This window comes from Manis pentadactyla, chromosome 6 (assembly GCF_030020395.1).
Source record: "Manis pentadactyla isolate mManPen7 chromosome 6, mManPen7.hap1, whole genome shotgun sequence".
NCBI lineage: Eukaryota > Metazoa > Chordata > Mammalia > Pholidota > Manidae > Manis > Manis pentadactyla.
Window position 1 is genome coordinate 5,093,124 of NC_080024.1, and position 17,085 is coordinate 5,110,208.

Below are 17,085 nucleotides of genomic sequence, written 5' to 3' on the forward strand. Positions count from 1 at the left end.
CATCCCACCCCCAGCACACATACAAGCCGACCGACCAGCCCCTCGGCATATCCCAGGCCAGCTCCTTTGTTTTCCCCAGTGTGGAGTGCTTTCAGGAACGACAGCTCCTCCCAGAACATCAGCATTGGTAAAAAAAAAAAAAATTCAGCTCTCTGCCCCTTGTTTCAGGATGCCAGCTCAAACCCCTTATTTTACGCTCACATTTTCCAGCTTTAACTGTGATTAGCTTGGCTAGAAAGAAAGAAAATAATGTCCATTACTGGACTATGAAAAATAAATGGTTCAGTTATTTAGCAACACCCACTAACTCTGCTGCTCTGATTAATAAAACCTCATGATTCCCTTTGCGAGGCTTTACTTTTGAAGAACATTTCAGGCAATGCTCAGAGCCCTGAGCATAAAGCATAGACAGAAGAGGGAGAAGATGAGGATAAGCTGAAGGGAGAAGAGATAACAGATAAGCATGGTGCACACAGTTTTCAGTACATCGGGGTAGAGGGCCTCAATTTTACCTGGGAGATAGCACTTTTAGCTCAAGAAATGTTTACTTAGCACTGACTTTGTGCCAGGGGCTAAAGACATCAAGGTAAAGATAAAGCTCCCACTGTTAGCTGTCCTGGAAACGGCCTGATGGGGAATTTCAACAGAATGTCACAAATGCTGTGAGAACATCAGCGGGTGATGATGACGTGGCACACGGTACCCGGAGCACCCAGGAGACCCTGGCCATGGCCTGGGGAGGTCAGGATAGGCTTCCGGGAAGAAAACGGCCCACTGGTATTCACTCACTGGTTCAAAAGGTAGATTTTCTCATCTCCCAGCTTTATGTAGGTCTTAGAGAAACCCGGAGACTCATGATTACACCCTGGGGTCACCTCTGGGTCAGCAAACTACGTAGCCCCTTGGACCAAATCCGATGGTTGTTTTTATAAATGTGTTTTTGTGTTTTACTGAAACACAGTCCATCTGTTTGCTCTCTTCTGCGGCTGCTTCAGAGCTGCAGTGCAGGGCCGAGTGGCTGGGCCAGACCCTGGCGCCTGCAAGGATGTGAAAACAGACCCTACCTGGCCCTTTATGGAGAAAGCTTGCTGACCCCTGTCCTAGACCCCCCTTCTTCTAATGCTCTCGACATTGCACTGACTTGTCTCACTCTCCTCTCCTAGCTTTCTGTTCCACCGAGCTCCCTACCTCAGCGTCGCCAAAACTCAACAGAAAAACAAAACATATTCTATATGAATGAATTATATATATTCTATATATAATGAGGGGATTTTCAAAACCACCTCCCAACACATCAAAAAAACAAAACAGGACAAGTGGCTATAGTTCCAGGGCTGCAGTTATAAGATGATGAGGTTCCAGAGAGCTGAACTTCAGTTATCTGAACGTGAACTCGACAGCCTTTCAGGAGAGAGGTCCTTGGGTCTTAGAGAGCTTGTAAATCCCGACCCGCTCCCTCTGCCGCCGTTCTGTCCCCAGGAGCTCACCTTTGACGTCATTAAAGCTCGTTTCTGAGAACCCTTCGCTCAGGTCGATCAGGGTCCCCTCGGACTTGCACCGAGGGAGGCCACTGGAGTTGGCGGCTCGGATCCGTTGAGCCGCCATCCTGAAGCTCTCTTCCTGGGTAAACTACTAAGGTTTCATATTTCTTCCTCCAGTTTTTCTAGCAATTGCTGATCCTTCTAGCTCAGGGACCCATGCCGCACTATGTCAGCTCTGCAATGTGCTTCTTCCTGAAAGCAGGAAAAGAAAAAGAAGGAAATTTCCTTGAGCAAGAGAAACATGGGTTAAATAGTAATTTTATGGGAATTAGGAATGCTTTCTTCCAGAGGACATTCCAGTGAAAGCAGCCCTACATCATCTTCTCTGGTCCTGGAAAGCAGAGGAGACCCCCTCCTGGATTTTATGCCCACTTTATGCCCATCTCACCAGTTCCCTAGGCACCTGGCTTGCACCCTCTCCTCCTGGGGCACAATGGGGTTGTGAAATTTGTTCCAGCACCTGGCCAGCCTATTCATTACAGTCAAAGAGGAGGACAAAACAGGATCTGTACAGTCCACATTACTAGTTGCAGCTCTCAGGAAAGGCAAAATCCACCTCTGCCCAGATAGTGGCTGGTCACAGTGTCAGGAGCCGCAGCTGTGACTCCAGCACCTGGGAGAGCAGAACTCAGCGCGGCTCAGCACGGCTGGAGGGAACGTCCCCTCCACACTCTCCTTAGATCTCCCTGTACCCCAAGTAAGCAATCACAGGTAAAACACACAAGTGGCCATTTTTGTGTATCTGGTATTCTTGTGTAACTCATTCAGATGGAACCATGGGATATTTGCTGAGTCACGGTATTGCTGCTGAGCCAGCAGAGGGAGTGAATGCAGGAAGGCCACAGGAACCACACCTTCAGGTTTTTCTGGGAAGGGGGACCAGGCAGTGAGGGGGCTCTGGAGATGAAGGCGATGCCTGGCTTCTTCCCAGAGCCCCGGGACAGGAAGAGAAGGGCTAAGAGCCAATCTCATGGCAGGGACTCTCACAGGCTCCCGACAGAACTGGGCGGACACCACGGCTGGGCCACAGCGCTCGGAACAGAGAGCCACCTTGGGCAGGAAAATTTCACCCCAATTTAACTGGGTTCATGTGACCCTGTTCTGAGGTCCGTCTCTTGTTCCCCAATTGCTCTATCTAAAAATGGCTGGAAACGTGGCTTCTGTTGCAGGTGTGTGGTACCAAGTCAGAGGGACCTGGAAGTCCAGGGGTCCTGTTGGGGGTGGGGGGTGACCTAGTCTGACCACTGCCAACCCTTCCCCCAGACTCGCCTGCAGCATGTGTGGCTGAGCGCCAGCAGGGCAGAGAGCAGACTCCACCGCTCACGGGATTCCTTGTGCCTGATATTTAATTCTTCTAGGCCTTGGTTTTTGTATTTGTAACCTGAGGCAATGACAGCACTGTCCTGATTTGATTTGTATGCAAAGTATGACAACCCACGTAAAGCACTTGGAACAAGGATCGGGGCTCAGCGGGCATTGGTCCCCGTGCCTCCACTGCCATAGCTGCACGTGAGCGGCCCCAGTCCTGCCTCTAGGGTGTGTTTCCTTCCACATTTGGGCACAGAATGCCACAGTTTTGCACCTGAATGCTCTTGAAGAAAGGCATGTGCTATAGACTGATGTCCCCAAATTCACATATGGAAACCCTAACACCCAATGTGGTGGTATTTGGAGGTGGGGTCTTAAGAGGAGATTAGGGTTAGATGAGGTCATGGGAGGGCTTCTGGGATGGGCTCAGCACCCCAACAACTAGAGAGACATGAGAGAGCTTGCTGTCTCTCCACCATGTGAGGCCAGAGTGAGCAGGTGGCTGTCTACAAGCCAGTGAGACAGCCTTCACTAGGAACCGTATGAGCCAGCGCCTTGATCTTGGACTTCCCAATTTCCAGAACTGTAAGGAAAAACATTTGCACCGTGTAAGTCATCCTCCCCACCTCTCAGCCCCAGCCCCAGCCTGGCCCCAAGTCTCCACCATTTTGTTACTGTAACTGGAGATGACCAATATGGTGTGTGAGCAGTGGGTGGATGGGGACAGCAGTGCCTGGACGTCCTGAAGCCTGGGCCAGGCTGGACGCTTATGCCAGGAAGCAAGGCCTCAGGGGCTGCCTCTTGGGTGGGGGTGCAATGCTGCCATTCTGGGGGTGATGCTTCCCTTACCCTTAAAAAAAACACCCAGCTTGGGCCCAGCATTATCGCCCCTCCCACCCACCTCCCTCCTAGAGCTCAGGAAGTCGGTCCCAAGCTGGAGTTAGAAGCGTAAGGAAGGCCCAAGCTCGAGCCACAAACACACAGACATTTACTATGACGTGTGCATCACGGCTCACAGGCATGCGAGTTAACTGAGGGACGGAACAAAGCACTTGGTGGCCCTCCCCGACTGAGAGCGATCACAGACTGCTTCCGTCCTTCCCCTGTGAAGTCACACCTGCGTGCTCTCACCCCGCCACGCCAGCCCTTCTCTCCAGCGTGGGGAGGGGAGATGACAGGCTCCAGACCCAGGCTGTGAGCCTGGGGGAGCTGTCTCCTCCCCACCCAGAGCCCACCCTCCAGGGGGACATGGGGCACAGACGGGACCCGGGCCTATCAGCAGCCGTGGCTGCATGGGTTGCTGTGCACAGGCCAGGTGCGGAGCTGGGCGCAGAGGCCTGGCACCTGGCTGGAGGCGGCACTGCCCGACCAGATGCGTGGCAGCCCACAGGGCCCGCTCCTGGCGTGGCCCCTCTGAAGGGGAACCATGACACTGTGCTACATGCCTGAAATGAGAGGAGGGGAAAATCCTTTGGGTCTAAAATTCTAAGTCTCATTTACTGGAGAGAATCAACACAGAAAAAATGGGATTGTGTGCGGGCAGGAGGCGGGGAGGGTGAGCTTTAGGATGGCTCCAAGCCCATTAACCTGTATTTGTAGGATGGACACGCAAATTTAATGACAACTACGATTCTAGGTCTGACAGCACCTCTTGGGTGGGTAGCAGCAGACACAGAAAAGGAATCGGGGCTGGTGGGAGGTGGGGACGTGGGGAAAGCCCGTATCTGGCGGTTAGCTGTGCAATCTGGCTGCCGCCCACTCCGCCTATCCTGCAAGGGCCCCCCTGCCCAGTCCAGGGCTTCCCCAAGGACCCACAGAGCAAGGAAAATACTCTGCCTGACACAGAGGGACACCCTTCCTCCCACGCCCACCCCGCACCTCCAGCACTCCTGTTTAGGACGCATGTAGCCCAGCACAGGTGTGCTCTAGGAAAAAGGAGCCCAGGGGTTCTCCAGGAGGGGCGTCTGACCAGCTGCACAGAGGCCCAGAATCAAAAGCGCCTGCACCTGCCGTTCCACCTCCCTTTGTGAGGGTGTACCTGCGAGTTCCCACTCAGCCAGGAGAAATGATTTCATGGCGGTGGGAAAGGGCCGCGTGGGGATCAACAGAGTCAAAGCAGGTGCTATCATGAGGCATTAGTGCAAAGTGTTGCCTTGGCCCCCACAGATCCCAGGGGTGCTGGGGGAGCCCTGCGCTGTGACGGGGAGGGTCCCGAAAAGATGCACAGAGAAGGTGAATGCCAGTCACCAGACAAGTGGACATGGCAACAGGGAGGAGACGGGAGGGGACAGCAGGATGAGCCCACCTCCCTCAAAGGCCATGCCTGCAACACACGAGCTGGGTGAAGTCCGGACAGGCAAATTTTACACAGGGCCGGCAGGGTGAGCGCCGACAGCTCGCCCGAGGCACCCGGAGGACACGGAGGCAGCTTCCGCAGGGCGCTCGGAGGACTCCGAGGTAAAAGTGGAAGCAAGCATTTAGGGGCGGTCAGACTCCCGCACTCCCCGTCACTCCCCAGCCGCAGCTGGGGTGGAGCCCCGGCCTCAGGGGTGGGCAGAGGAGAAGCACAGGAGCCACTGGAATTTTTGGAGGCTGACCACAGTTTTTGTTTATTACTGATGAGGCTTATAGTAATTACACTGGCCCAGTGGCGAGACAGAAGGGGTGCTAGCAGTTACATAGAGGTCAGCAATCCTTTAAAAATGCAAGATACCCTCATAGAGGCTGCTGTTCAGGGACCAGGTAAGCCCCTAACTGTGTAGCCCCAACAAACTCCCCACTCACTCCTCAGCTGGAGTGAAGCCAAGGAGTTCAAGTTCGATTCCCAGAAATCAAAGCATCCCATTCATACTCTTCCAGGGATGCAGCACGTTCTGTCCCGTGGTGCTCAATGCCCCATGCAAAGGCCAGAATGGCAACCTGCTCTCCAGGGATGGTGGGAGACTGTCCTTGGATGGAGTCTGGACACCCACCAGTACATTCCCCGTCAGGACTAGAGAGACACCAGCCATCACCCCTTGGGATGTTATCTTACAGCAAGAGGCAGCCAGCCCCTGCTGGACCTCCCTCCTGGAACCCCACTCTGGCTCGGATACAATCAGGTGAGGGTTCACGGTGAGGCTCTCACCTCCACTAACTGCGGGGCCAGGCGACCCCCGGATAATGTGCCCAGGGTAACGCGCCAGCAGCAACCCACAAATCACCCTCTGCTCTCCTGCCCTGCTAACCACATAGTCACTGTCAGTGGCTGTCAGGTCCCTGATTCCTTCCACTGTCCATTCCAGGGAGCCCTAGATTCTCTGAAGCTGTCCTTCGTGGCCAGGCCATTCCCCAGCTCAAAACCCTCTAGGGGTCTCCTGTGGAACTTATACCAGCTAAGTCCAACCCCCTACCCTGGCGCAGAGAGCCCTCCACCAGTGCCTCTCACTGCCCTCCCACGTGTGTCACTTACTGCCACACCCAAGTGCATCAGCGACCGCACTCAGACATGCTGCTTCTCCAGTGTGGCGGCACCTGCCTGCTTCTGCTGCCTGGAACTCACTCCCCTTACCTGTGCCCCCAGGGAAACTGTCCTTTCTCTCTCAGCCTTTTCTGCCCCACCTTCCTCCCACAGCCCTAGACTGACTCATGAGCTGGCCTCAGATCTGTAGTCAATGGCCCCGAGCCTCAAATTCAAGCCACCCAACTCAAGGACCACGCCCCTGGAATTAGTCTGCTTTATTAGAAAAGTAATGTTGAGGTAAGTGACATAATGCTCTGACTTGCTTTACAATGAGTTCATGAAGGTTCACTATACCGTATTTTGCATTATACTGTGTTCCCTACTTATTTCTTGCCATTTCCTTATTTTATTATTTATTTTTACAAGTATTACTTTAAAAAATTATTTATAATTCTTTCTATTTTCCTTTTTGTGTACATGTTTCAAAATGTCTACAATAAAACATTTTTAAAAATTAGGAAAGTATTATCAGGAAACACATCACTTGTCTTCTCAGACACGTGTCCGGGGTGACTGTGTTGCGTGTGTGTGTGTGTGTGTGTGTGTGTGTGTGTGTGTGTGTGTGTCCATGACAGGCAGTCTGAGCCCTCACAGTCAAGTGGGCATGGCTGGGTTCCCACTCAGTTGACAGGTGACCCTGAACCCGACTCAGACCACCGAGAGCTCCCCTTCAGGGGATGGTGAACCTCAAACTTCCCAGGTCCAAACCCAGTTCTGGGTTGCCCCAAACCTCCTCCTGAGGCTTCACCATCTCAGTCAACTGTTCAGCCAGCCAAAGACCCGATACCCCTCCCATCGCCCCTCCCTCCTGTGCACACCCTGTCTCCACCCCAGGCAGCTCCACTGTCAGAACAGGCCCTCCATCTGGCCTCGGAACACCTGCATACCACGGTCCTCTCTTTTGCAGTAGTTGGCTCCTCTCCACCCGGTCTATGCATCCGACTCCGGCCTCCGGTAGTCTATCCCTCAACTGGCAGCCAGAACATTTTATAGTTGGGCCTCTGTTCAAAGCCCTTGAAAGACACCTTGACTTCAGTGGGCTTGCAATGCCCTCAAGGCCCTACATATGCCTCCTGGCTAGCTCTCTGGTCCCACTGCCTGAACTTCTCCCCCCCAACCCCCCACCCTGACTACAGGGGCCTTTAATGCGCTGTTCCCACAGCCTGAGAGGCCCCTAGCTCGGGGCATTTACTGCCTAGGCATTGATCCCTCACTTAATCCAGGCCCACTCAAAGGTCACTAAGTCAGCAGGGCAAGAGCAACATCCCTCCGCCACCCTCTTTCCCTACTTTCTTTCTCCACGCTAGATATACCATGTGTTCTTTTGTTTCTAGCATTTTTTCTCCAAGAGAATGCAAGTTCTCTAAGGACACGGGACTTGCCGTTTCTGTACCCGTGCTGTGACAGACCTGTGTAGAGCAAGCTCTCAAATACGAATGAGTGGCTGACTGACTGACTGACTGACTGACTGAATGAATGAATGAATGAATGAATTCCCTCTCAATAAAGACGAAAGCTTCAGAGATACTCTGGTAGTTCTGGTAGGAATTATTTCTGATCTCTTTTAAAGAGCCAAAATCTCAAACAAATGTCAAGTGTCCCTCCCCCAGATGGCCATGTGACTTAATTACACAAAGCAGGCTGAATTTAGGAATCTTTATCTTATTTTGGAAATTCTAGCTTATATACTCCTAACACACTGACGGGTCACCTTGGATGGCACCTCGGATGTACCTGGATGGCCAGGCCTACAATCTCCACCCCTAGAGTCTGGACCTCGCCTGAAGGCCCCGGAGGCAGGTCACCTCTCCAGGACAGCCGGCAGCCGCATGCACCCTTGGTGGCAGCCAGGACTGGCCCCCAGGGCACCGCAGGAGGGTAGGCTGGAGCAGCCACTGCACCCCGCAGTCCCCAGCCCGTGCCCGGAGTCGGGTCTAGAAGACAGGAAGGGGTATCAAAGCTTACTTGTGTCTGACTCATAGCTAATGAGTTTTCTTTTTTTTTTTTAGTAAAAAGGCTGATTCATTTAGAGAGAAAAGAGCCTGCTTCCAGCGTCTTCCCAGGAACCAGGAGTCTGGCCTCTGAACAGATGACATCGTTGTTCACGGACAGAATTATTTACAGATGCTGGTGGCGAAGCTGGGAACCCACACGCGGCCCCTCAGCCACTCGCCCGCTTGCATATTCTTGCGGGGTCAGTCTGCCAGCGCTCTGCCCCAGACCAACCAACCAGGAACCACGACAGAACCCGAGCATCTTGGGGGCCTCCTACTCGGGAGCCCCGAGGGCACAGTGTCGTCCTGGTGGCCCTGACCCACGAAGGGGCCGGGCCTGAAGCCCGCCTGCAGGAGGAACGAGCATAGAGACCGCTCTGCGTTCCTCCCTGGCGATTTCTGCCGGGGCCTTAAGATGACTCATTCTCCACATTTGATTTTAATTTTTGCAGTAAAAGTGTCATGTGGATTTTATCAGATTTCCTGTGTGTTAAAAAGAAAGCATGAGTTTTGACCCTCTGGGAGATCTCGCTGCCCGGGCTCTGTGGGTGGAAACCACACCAGGTGGGCCCACCTCGCTCCCTCCCCACACAGCGTGTTCCGGGGGACCACGATCATCCCAAGACCCCAGCCAGCCGACCCGCCTTCCCGGACGCAACTGCCTTGAAACGCAGCACCCCGGGACCCCGACCGACGGGCCGGCCACAGGGAGGTGTGTGGCTGTCAGCCTCGGGGGCCGTGGGGACGCCTGGCTTTCCCGGAGGCCCACTGAGGAGACAAGAGGGAGGTAAGCTGGTGGTGACCCAGCGAGGCAAGAATGGGCCTGTTGGCACATCTAGAAGCCTCTCAAACCACCCTTTCCCTTGACGCAAAGAGCCAGGAGGGAGGCTGATCCTGCGGCCTCCAAATGGGCACCTGTCCGTGTCCCAACCCGTGGCCCCACCGGTCTGGGTAATGACCCAAGTGCGATGTCACACGTGACTGGGGTCCCCTTTCCGGGCTCTCCTCAGGCTCAGGTTACAGAGAGGATAGGATGGAGCTGGCAGGGGAACGCGAGACTCCCCGTCACCTTGGTGGACGCTTCCTCTCATGCACAGGAGGCTGAGCTCCACGCCCTTTCTGATTCCACCTACGCACCAGAGGAAGGGCTGCCCAGTGGCCCCGGGGGAGCGGGGTGCTGCCTCCTTTTGGGGGTAGAAAGAGCACGACCCCACTGGAGGGCACACCGGGCAAGTGGAGCGTCCATCTGGGTGCACTTTGCTTTGGCTCAACAACTGAGCTCAGTGCGGGGACAGAAGCAGTTGGGAGCCCCTGCCAGGTGCCGAACCATGTACCCAGTCCCAGAGTCCGAGAAGGGCGGGCATGCCCTGGGCGGGGCGCCACATCGCCTGCGTGAGGACCCCTCAGCACCTCCTTCTAGGAACAAGGCTCTGTGCTCAACAGCAGGAAAGGCAGGAGTAGATGATTTCAAGGAACCCATGTCTGAGACCAACCCCCAGAGCTAAAACTCGGAGAACAAGGATTCTGTCACCAGACACCAGGCTAGGAACGTGCACACATTCAAGTCCTATCTGTTCACCCCAAGCCAGTGACTCAAAAACGACAAGCCACAGACTCCGTGAGGCAAGCAGGGGGGTCGTGCACCTGTGAAGGGTGTACACATGCCGGGGGCTTCTCACCCGCTGCTTCTAGTGTGATGCTGGCTGCAGTAGCTGCGCAGCGACTAGAGATGTTTGACAAACTAAAAAACGGGGTGTGCAGGACCACAGACAGGGCGGAGGCCCTGCAGGCCAGCCGCTTCCCACCTGGCCTCCTCCTGCCAGGTGACTTGACGCCCGGCTGGGGACTGTTCCTCCTGGCCTGCTGGACAGATCCCACCATTTCCTTGGGTAAAACCAACCATCTCGGGCTCTTCAGAGGCTTCCCACAGTCTGTAGAAGACAATCCCAACTCTGGCTGACCCTTCCAGACCCTCCCCACACTAGCCTGCTTCCCTGTCTGGGCCCCACTCCCCTCGGCCCCTCGCCAGCACCGCCAGGGCTCCCTTCGCTCGGCTCTAAACCTGCCCCGGCCAGCCCCGAACGCCGCACGTCCTTCTCCCCACCTTCCTGAGGACCCGGCAGCTCCCGATCTCTCCTACGTGAAACACACCCTTGAGTGGGACCCTTGTCAAAAAAGGCCTTTGCAAATGGAATTCAGTCTCGGGACTCATCCGTCGTCTTCTCTGGGCATTTACTGCTTTTATCCTCAGCCTTGCAGCTGTAACGTCATGCGTGGCTCCCTAATTCCCTAACAACCACACTTGTTTCCTTGAAAGCCGGCCACTTGGCTTTTCCTATAATTCCCCAGCACGAAACACAGTGCTTGGCCCCAGCTGTTGTCTGGTGCCACCTGCTGAATGGACGAATGTTCTGTTCAAACATTTATTAAGTAGCACAGGGCATGAGGCACCATCGAAGACCCAGCGAACAGAGGAGCTGGTCCCTTCCCTCTACTGCTATCACTTAGCTGGAATGGCAGCACGCACGAAACCCACCCACAAAGACGGGGGGCGGGGTTTCTACCACGTCTGTGCAGGCATGAGACTGGACACCTGCAGACATCTCAGTCTGGCCATCATACCAAATGTGCTATGGTGGATGCTGGCCGTCTGCCCCAGCACCCTGCTGCTGAAGATGGGGAGGAGTTCAAAGACCGGCCAGCGTGCGGCATGCCGCATGCACATCGTGGGCTCACCGAGCACGGGATACAGGAGGTCTGGTGGCTTGTGGTCGGTCCCCTGCACCACAGGGAGAGGCCAGCCGCCCATGTGAGGGAGCTGGCAGCAACAGGCCGTGAGGTAGGGTCTTGTGATCTTCCCAGACCAGAAATACTGCCCTATTCTGGTCCCCTGCCAGTGACTGGACAGAGAAAGCATAATTATCTCTGAAGATATTACAACAGCAATGAGAAGGAGAAGCTCGCTCACTTGACTGGAGTAGTTGGGGGCAGGGCCCAGTCAGGGGTTAGGCGCACAGTCCAGATTCTCATCTGACATGTTCGTCAGGACAGTGAGCCATCACCACTAGAAGGAGCTGTGGTTTCCAAACATTAGTCACTGATTACTGTATTTCTTAAAAAAAAAGAGAGAAGAAACCAGATTATTTAATACTTCTCTTTTAAATCAACCAACACACAACTTGTTTATTCACGGAGGTAATTTTAAAGGTTTTCTATGGCTTTAAAGAGGAAGTCCATCCTTTAAAAATAAAGGTCTTCCTTAGATAGAATGACAGAATGCATCTTTTCCAGCATGCATTAACTTAAAACATTTTTTTAAAAGTCCATCTTAGGTACCCCTTGGAGAACGCAGATCTGGCGGGTGCCACTCATTCTACAGATGAGGAAATGGAAGCTTGTGTGGTTTTTGATGAAAGAGATTTTCCCCGAGCCTTGTTTTTGGGCTGCAGAGGAAAACACTGTATTCAGACAAGTTAGCAAGGGGAGGCAGTTTCCAGGGTTGAATGCTGTCTTGATCCTACTGACAATTCTTAATAACGCACATACGCCACGTCTGAGGCTCAAGTTCAAAACAGGAATTTAATACCCTGAAGACATGGCAGGAGCCGCTGAAGCCTGATGGGGCATGGATGAGTGACAGCCCTTGCAGAATTCCACAGGCAGAGAGCACAGGAAATCCAAATGGTGACCCACACACACAAGCGGATGCCTGACATCCTAGTTCAGTGTATTCCTCCCAGCCTTACGGTTCTACTAAGCAGCCTAACTAGCAAACACGGGCTGCCAGATAGAAAGGAGATCACAGAAGGGACCAAGTCAACACAGACACATGCTGGAAACAGGCAAGCTCCAGCCAGATCAGCCGCCTTGCGGGCAGCTCTGCAGAGCACCACCCTCCTGACCCTGCTTCTCGCAGCCAGCTTCCACATTTTTGCTGTTCCAAATGGCCTGGCAGTGACCACCTTTATGCCTAAAATCTTCCTCAACATTTAGGATTATTTTCTTAGGAGGACTTCTAGCAGAGTAGGAAGCATGCCAAACAGTTTGCTGGGAAGTTGTGGCAATCTATACTCGGCAGCAATGGGGTCCACCTCCCACCCCTTTGCCTGCAGTCCCAGAAATGCTTTGCTAATTTGACAGATGGGGGACAGAACACTGAAGTTTTAAACTCTCCTTCCCGTGACTATTAGACAGAAAATTTTCAAATAGCTACTACTTATTTTCTGCTTTGTGACTATCATTTTTGTATCCTCCGCTCAATTCCGATCTAAGATGTCAGCAAATCAGTTAGTTGCCTGTATCTTCCCTGCCCTGTTGCTCACGCACCCACAAATCCATTCCCTAACTTGATAAAGTCCAACTATGCAACCATACCAATCTGTCCTTTGTGATTTCACCCTGAAACACAGATAAGTCTCCCCTAGTGAAAAATTTGATAAACATTAGATAAACACATCTATTTTCCTTTATTGAAAAAAATGGCTTGTGTACTGACATTGATGTACAAAGCAGTAATTTTGCGGCAATGAGGAACTTCACAAAATTAATTACCGAACGACTCTGCAATTAGTCCTGCATCAGTTCCTGAACAATTACTCCCCTCCTGACTGGTATGATGTCATCTTGATGAATTTTAAATGTGTATGGGCACTATTGTCTGGGTCTGATCTCTGTTATTAGCCTACCTGTTTTCTTAAAAAAATCAGCTCTTATTTAACTATGGTGGTTTTACCGTGTTTGGCTACCTGGATGAACTAGTGCCTTTCTATTTCAAAGTCTCTTCTCAGTTAGTTTTATATCTTTTTTTCTTCTCAATGAACTTGGGAATAATTTAATATTTTCCTACCTTCTCAGTCCCTCAAAAAGGTAACCTCACTGGGATTTCTTGGCATGGAGTTGATAACAAGTGGCATCTTCATACTTTCCTTCCAGAAGCATAGCAGTCTCCACTTACTTAACAGTGAGATGCAGGGCAGTGTGGAGCGGGGTCTGGCAAACTCTCTCTGTAAAGGGACAGGGAGTAAATTAAGCTTTGGGGGTCATACATTCTCAAAAAACCTTAACTCTGCCCTCAAATCTAGGCAGACCCGCAAGACCTGCCAGTGTCACCTTCAAAGTGTGTCCATCTGATGCCCTCTCTCTACTATCTGCTCCCAGCTAAGCACCTTATCTTCCACCTGGGCTGCCTGGTCCCACTCTCTCACCATCCGCCCTCCAGCACACACGAATAAACCATTTTCCTTAGAGCAGCCCAGAGCCTTTTAACAAACTCAGCCTCTCCAGGGGCATCTCCCTGCACTTAGAACAGATCTACCCCCTTCGGGGAACTGCGGGACCTGGCCCTGCCCGCCCTCTGTGACCTGGCTTCTGTCTCTGTGCACTCATTTTCTGAGGGTCACTCTCTTCTGCCCCTGGACCCTTGCATTGGCAGTTTCCTGTCCTCACCAAACTTCTCTCGCTGGCAGCTTCTGTCAGGTTTCAGGCACGACGTCAGAAAGGCTCCATCTGACCACTCACCACTGCGGCCACACTCACCCCAACCTCTCTGTGCTTCAGTGTCCCCATTTGCAAGAGGAAGAACAGAAGCCAGGGCTTGCACATGGGATAATGTGCCCAAGCCAGGGCTTGCATAATGGATAATGCATGTGCACTGCGCCCAGGGCCTGGGGCATGGTAAACATTCCACAGATTAGAAGTTAGGCTGTTGATTATGACCTGGCTGTCACACAAACCCTGTACTTTCCGTGAACAAGAGCTTTAGGTCTCTGCAAGACACGGCCTTTTCTTTACAGGGCTTTACTGCTTCCCATCTGCACCATTGTGGTATAGGAATGCTATGATTTTCACCACAGCAAAGATTTAAACCTAGTTGCATTTACAGGTGCTTTATTAAATGAGGTGGCATAATTTCTTTATAAACCACTAATCACTTCAAAAATCTACCTCCATTGCTAGTTATATATTATAACTGTGGGTTGTATGTAGTGGAGGTTTAATGATGCCCACTGCACCTTATTTCCATTTGTTGGAGCTATTTAAGGCCAGACAAAGGGGTTTGGGTTTTAGGACAGCAGGGCAAGTCATGTGATAAGCACACAGCTCTTGGCTAAAACCTATGCCATCAGGCCAGGGAGAAGATGATGCCAGAAGTCATATATGCTCACATTTTCCCAATACCCTCCGTTACAAGTTGAACTGTGCTCCCCTGCCATACAATGAAGTCCCAGGGTCCAGTACCTGCAAGTACGGCCTCACCTTGAAAGCAGAGAAACAGGGTGACATGAAGTGCTTATGGTGGGCCTTCATTCAGTAAGACTGGGGACCTTCTGGAAAGGAGAAACTGGGCGCAGAGGGAAGACGGTCATCTGCAAGCCAAGAAGTGAGGCCCGGAGGGACTCTCCCTCACTGCCCTCAGCAGGAACCAACCTGCTGCAGACTCCGGGCCACTGGACCTTGGGCTTCCTTACCTGTGAGGGGACAGTGTAGTACTTTGTTGGGGTGGCCCCAGGAGAGCACACACACCCTAAAGGCTGAAGCTTTCTGAAAAAGGCTTGGACATAGACCTATCTTCTGTCTTCTCAGAACCTCCCTTCTTCTGGGCCGGTGAGGCCTCTCGCATCCCCGTGTGCCTCTCCCCAGACCTCCTCTTCCTGTCACATCCAATAAAAGTGGAAATTCAAGAAGCAAACGGAAGTCAAGCTCTCAAAGCAGTCACCACATCTACAGCAACACGTGGCCTTGCCTGCACACTTCCAGGACATTCCTTCATAAGATCCCCAACTACCAGACTATCGCTGATGATGGCTCACCTCACACTCCTGCAGGATGGGCTTCATGTCGGCAGGCAAGGTGTCATTACACCTCTATATCCTAAGTGCTCTTATCGCAAAAATCTTGCTAAGTCACCTCATCCTTGTAAAGGCCTGCTTAGTAGCAACTAAATCATTGGGGTTTGGAAGCAAGCCACTTTCACTATCTGAGAACACACTAGAACCACTAGAAAACAGGAGGGGAGGGGATGGCAGGACGGTGGGGAATGGTGCCCCTCAGCTGCAGGTGAGACTGGGGAGGCTCTCCTCCCCTACAAAGCAGCCTCCGTGGGACGGGGAGGGAGGCGTGGGGACACGTCTGCGGGAGGAGCCAGATGCCACCCATCTGACTCCCTGGGCCCCTGCCTAGTGTCACCCACTCCTGCCCCAGAGGGAGGAATCATGTAAGATCTACCTGATGGGAAGTGTAATTTTGGAACATGTCTTGTCCATGAGACATGGCATGTGCACCCGAGGCACCCAGGAGGAAGGAAGTGCCTGTTCATGGAAAGCCTTGCGTAGGACGTCTATCCTGGCTTTGTTCATAATGCTCCTGGCTGGAACACCCCTAACATCCACCCACAGAATGAATGAACACATGACGGCTCATTCATATAAAACTGCTGATATAAGAAAAACTCATCCATGCAACAGAGGAATGCCATGAGTGTTGCACTGAACCCAAGAAGCCCAACACAAGAGCACATGTCACATAAGATGTGCAAGAACAGGAGAACGGACCTGTGTCTTCACCTGGCTGTCTACTCAGGCCACCATCACGCGCTTAGGGTCCCCCAGCACGGCCTCATCCTGTCTAATTCAAGCACCTGGACAAAGACGCTATTTCCACATGAGGTTGTACTTTGAGGTTCTGGGCGGTCATGACTTGGGGGACACCACTGCACCATGTACACTGAGGAACAGACCAGGGTGGGGTGGGAGGCCAGGTGAGAGTGTGGGCCTTGGGCTGGCTCCCAGCAGGGCAGCCCCTGAGCACCTTGGCCCAACCCACCCAGGAGGTGAAAGAGGAAAACTGAGTGTGGCCCGGGATCAGGCCACGCCTTGTGGGCATGTGGATGACCGGGGTAAGAAAGATCCCACTTTTCTATGAAGAGAGTCACACGTCCCACTCAGACTTAAGACATAACAACCCATTTTGGAGGTTTCTTTACATAAGACATGAGAACAGAGGAAAGGCAGAAACCCGGCCCGTAACCAGGTCTCTCCCTCAGCTTCCATTGAGCATGTTCTGCACACCCCTCACCCCAACAGCACAAATGGGGCCGGTCTGATGACCTGCCTTCTGGCGAGGGCCCCGGTCATTCACCGCGGCTGTCATCCACGTAATGGGCTGCAATGCGGGGGGCCTGGGGACATTCCTGCACCAGTCACTGTTCTTGCTGTCCCCTTGGTCAGCTGTCCCTCAGGGCAGGAGGCAAGAAGCTGCCAGAGTCCACGGAATGCCCAGAGTCCTCTAACCAATAAGCTTTCCTCTGAGCCATGTCTGTGGTCACCAGCCCTGGGGTGACCTTTGTACTTAACTGTGTCTCTCCCCAGCCAGGCTGGAAGCTCTGGGTTGGCACGGACCACGCCTTCCGGCATTGCTGTGCCCCATGAGCATTATCTGCTGCAAGAAGGTAGGCAAGGCTACTCTGAGCAGGCACGCGCAAGTGTGGGAGCCACAGGCACGAACGACAACAACCACGGTACAGGTGACACAAACAGCCAAGCCCACTGTGGTCAGCTGAATGGTGTCCCCCAAAAAGGCACATTCAAATCCGACCTCCGGTGCTGGGAATTTGTCCTGTGCACACAGGCTGTGCAGATGTGATCAAGCTAAGGGGAGGTTATACTGGGTTAGCGTGGACCCTAAACCCAATCACTGGCATTCCTCCAAGAGGGAAATCTGGATCCAGAGGCACAGAGGGGAG

General features: G+C 52.9%; 1 protein-coding gene across 2 annotated transcripts in view; it reads right to left on the reverse strand.

Moving 5' to 3' along the window:
• SH3BP4 (SH3 domain binding protein 4) overlaps nucleotides 1–17,085 on the reverse strand; it is a 79,047-nt gene that overhangs the window by 17,181 nt on the left and 44,781 nt on the right. For both annotated transcript variants that reach the window (XM_036901048.2, XM_036901049.2), the window contains one exon: nucleotides 1,488–1,733. In XM_036901048.2, the coding sequence (XP_036756943.2) occupies nucleotides 1,488–1,605 (118 nt within the window). In that variant the 5' untranslated portion in view covers nucleotides 1,606–1,733. The remainder of the gene's footprint in view (nucleotides 1–1,487; nucleotides 1,734–17,085) is intronic.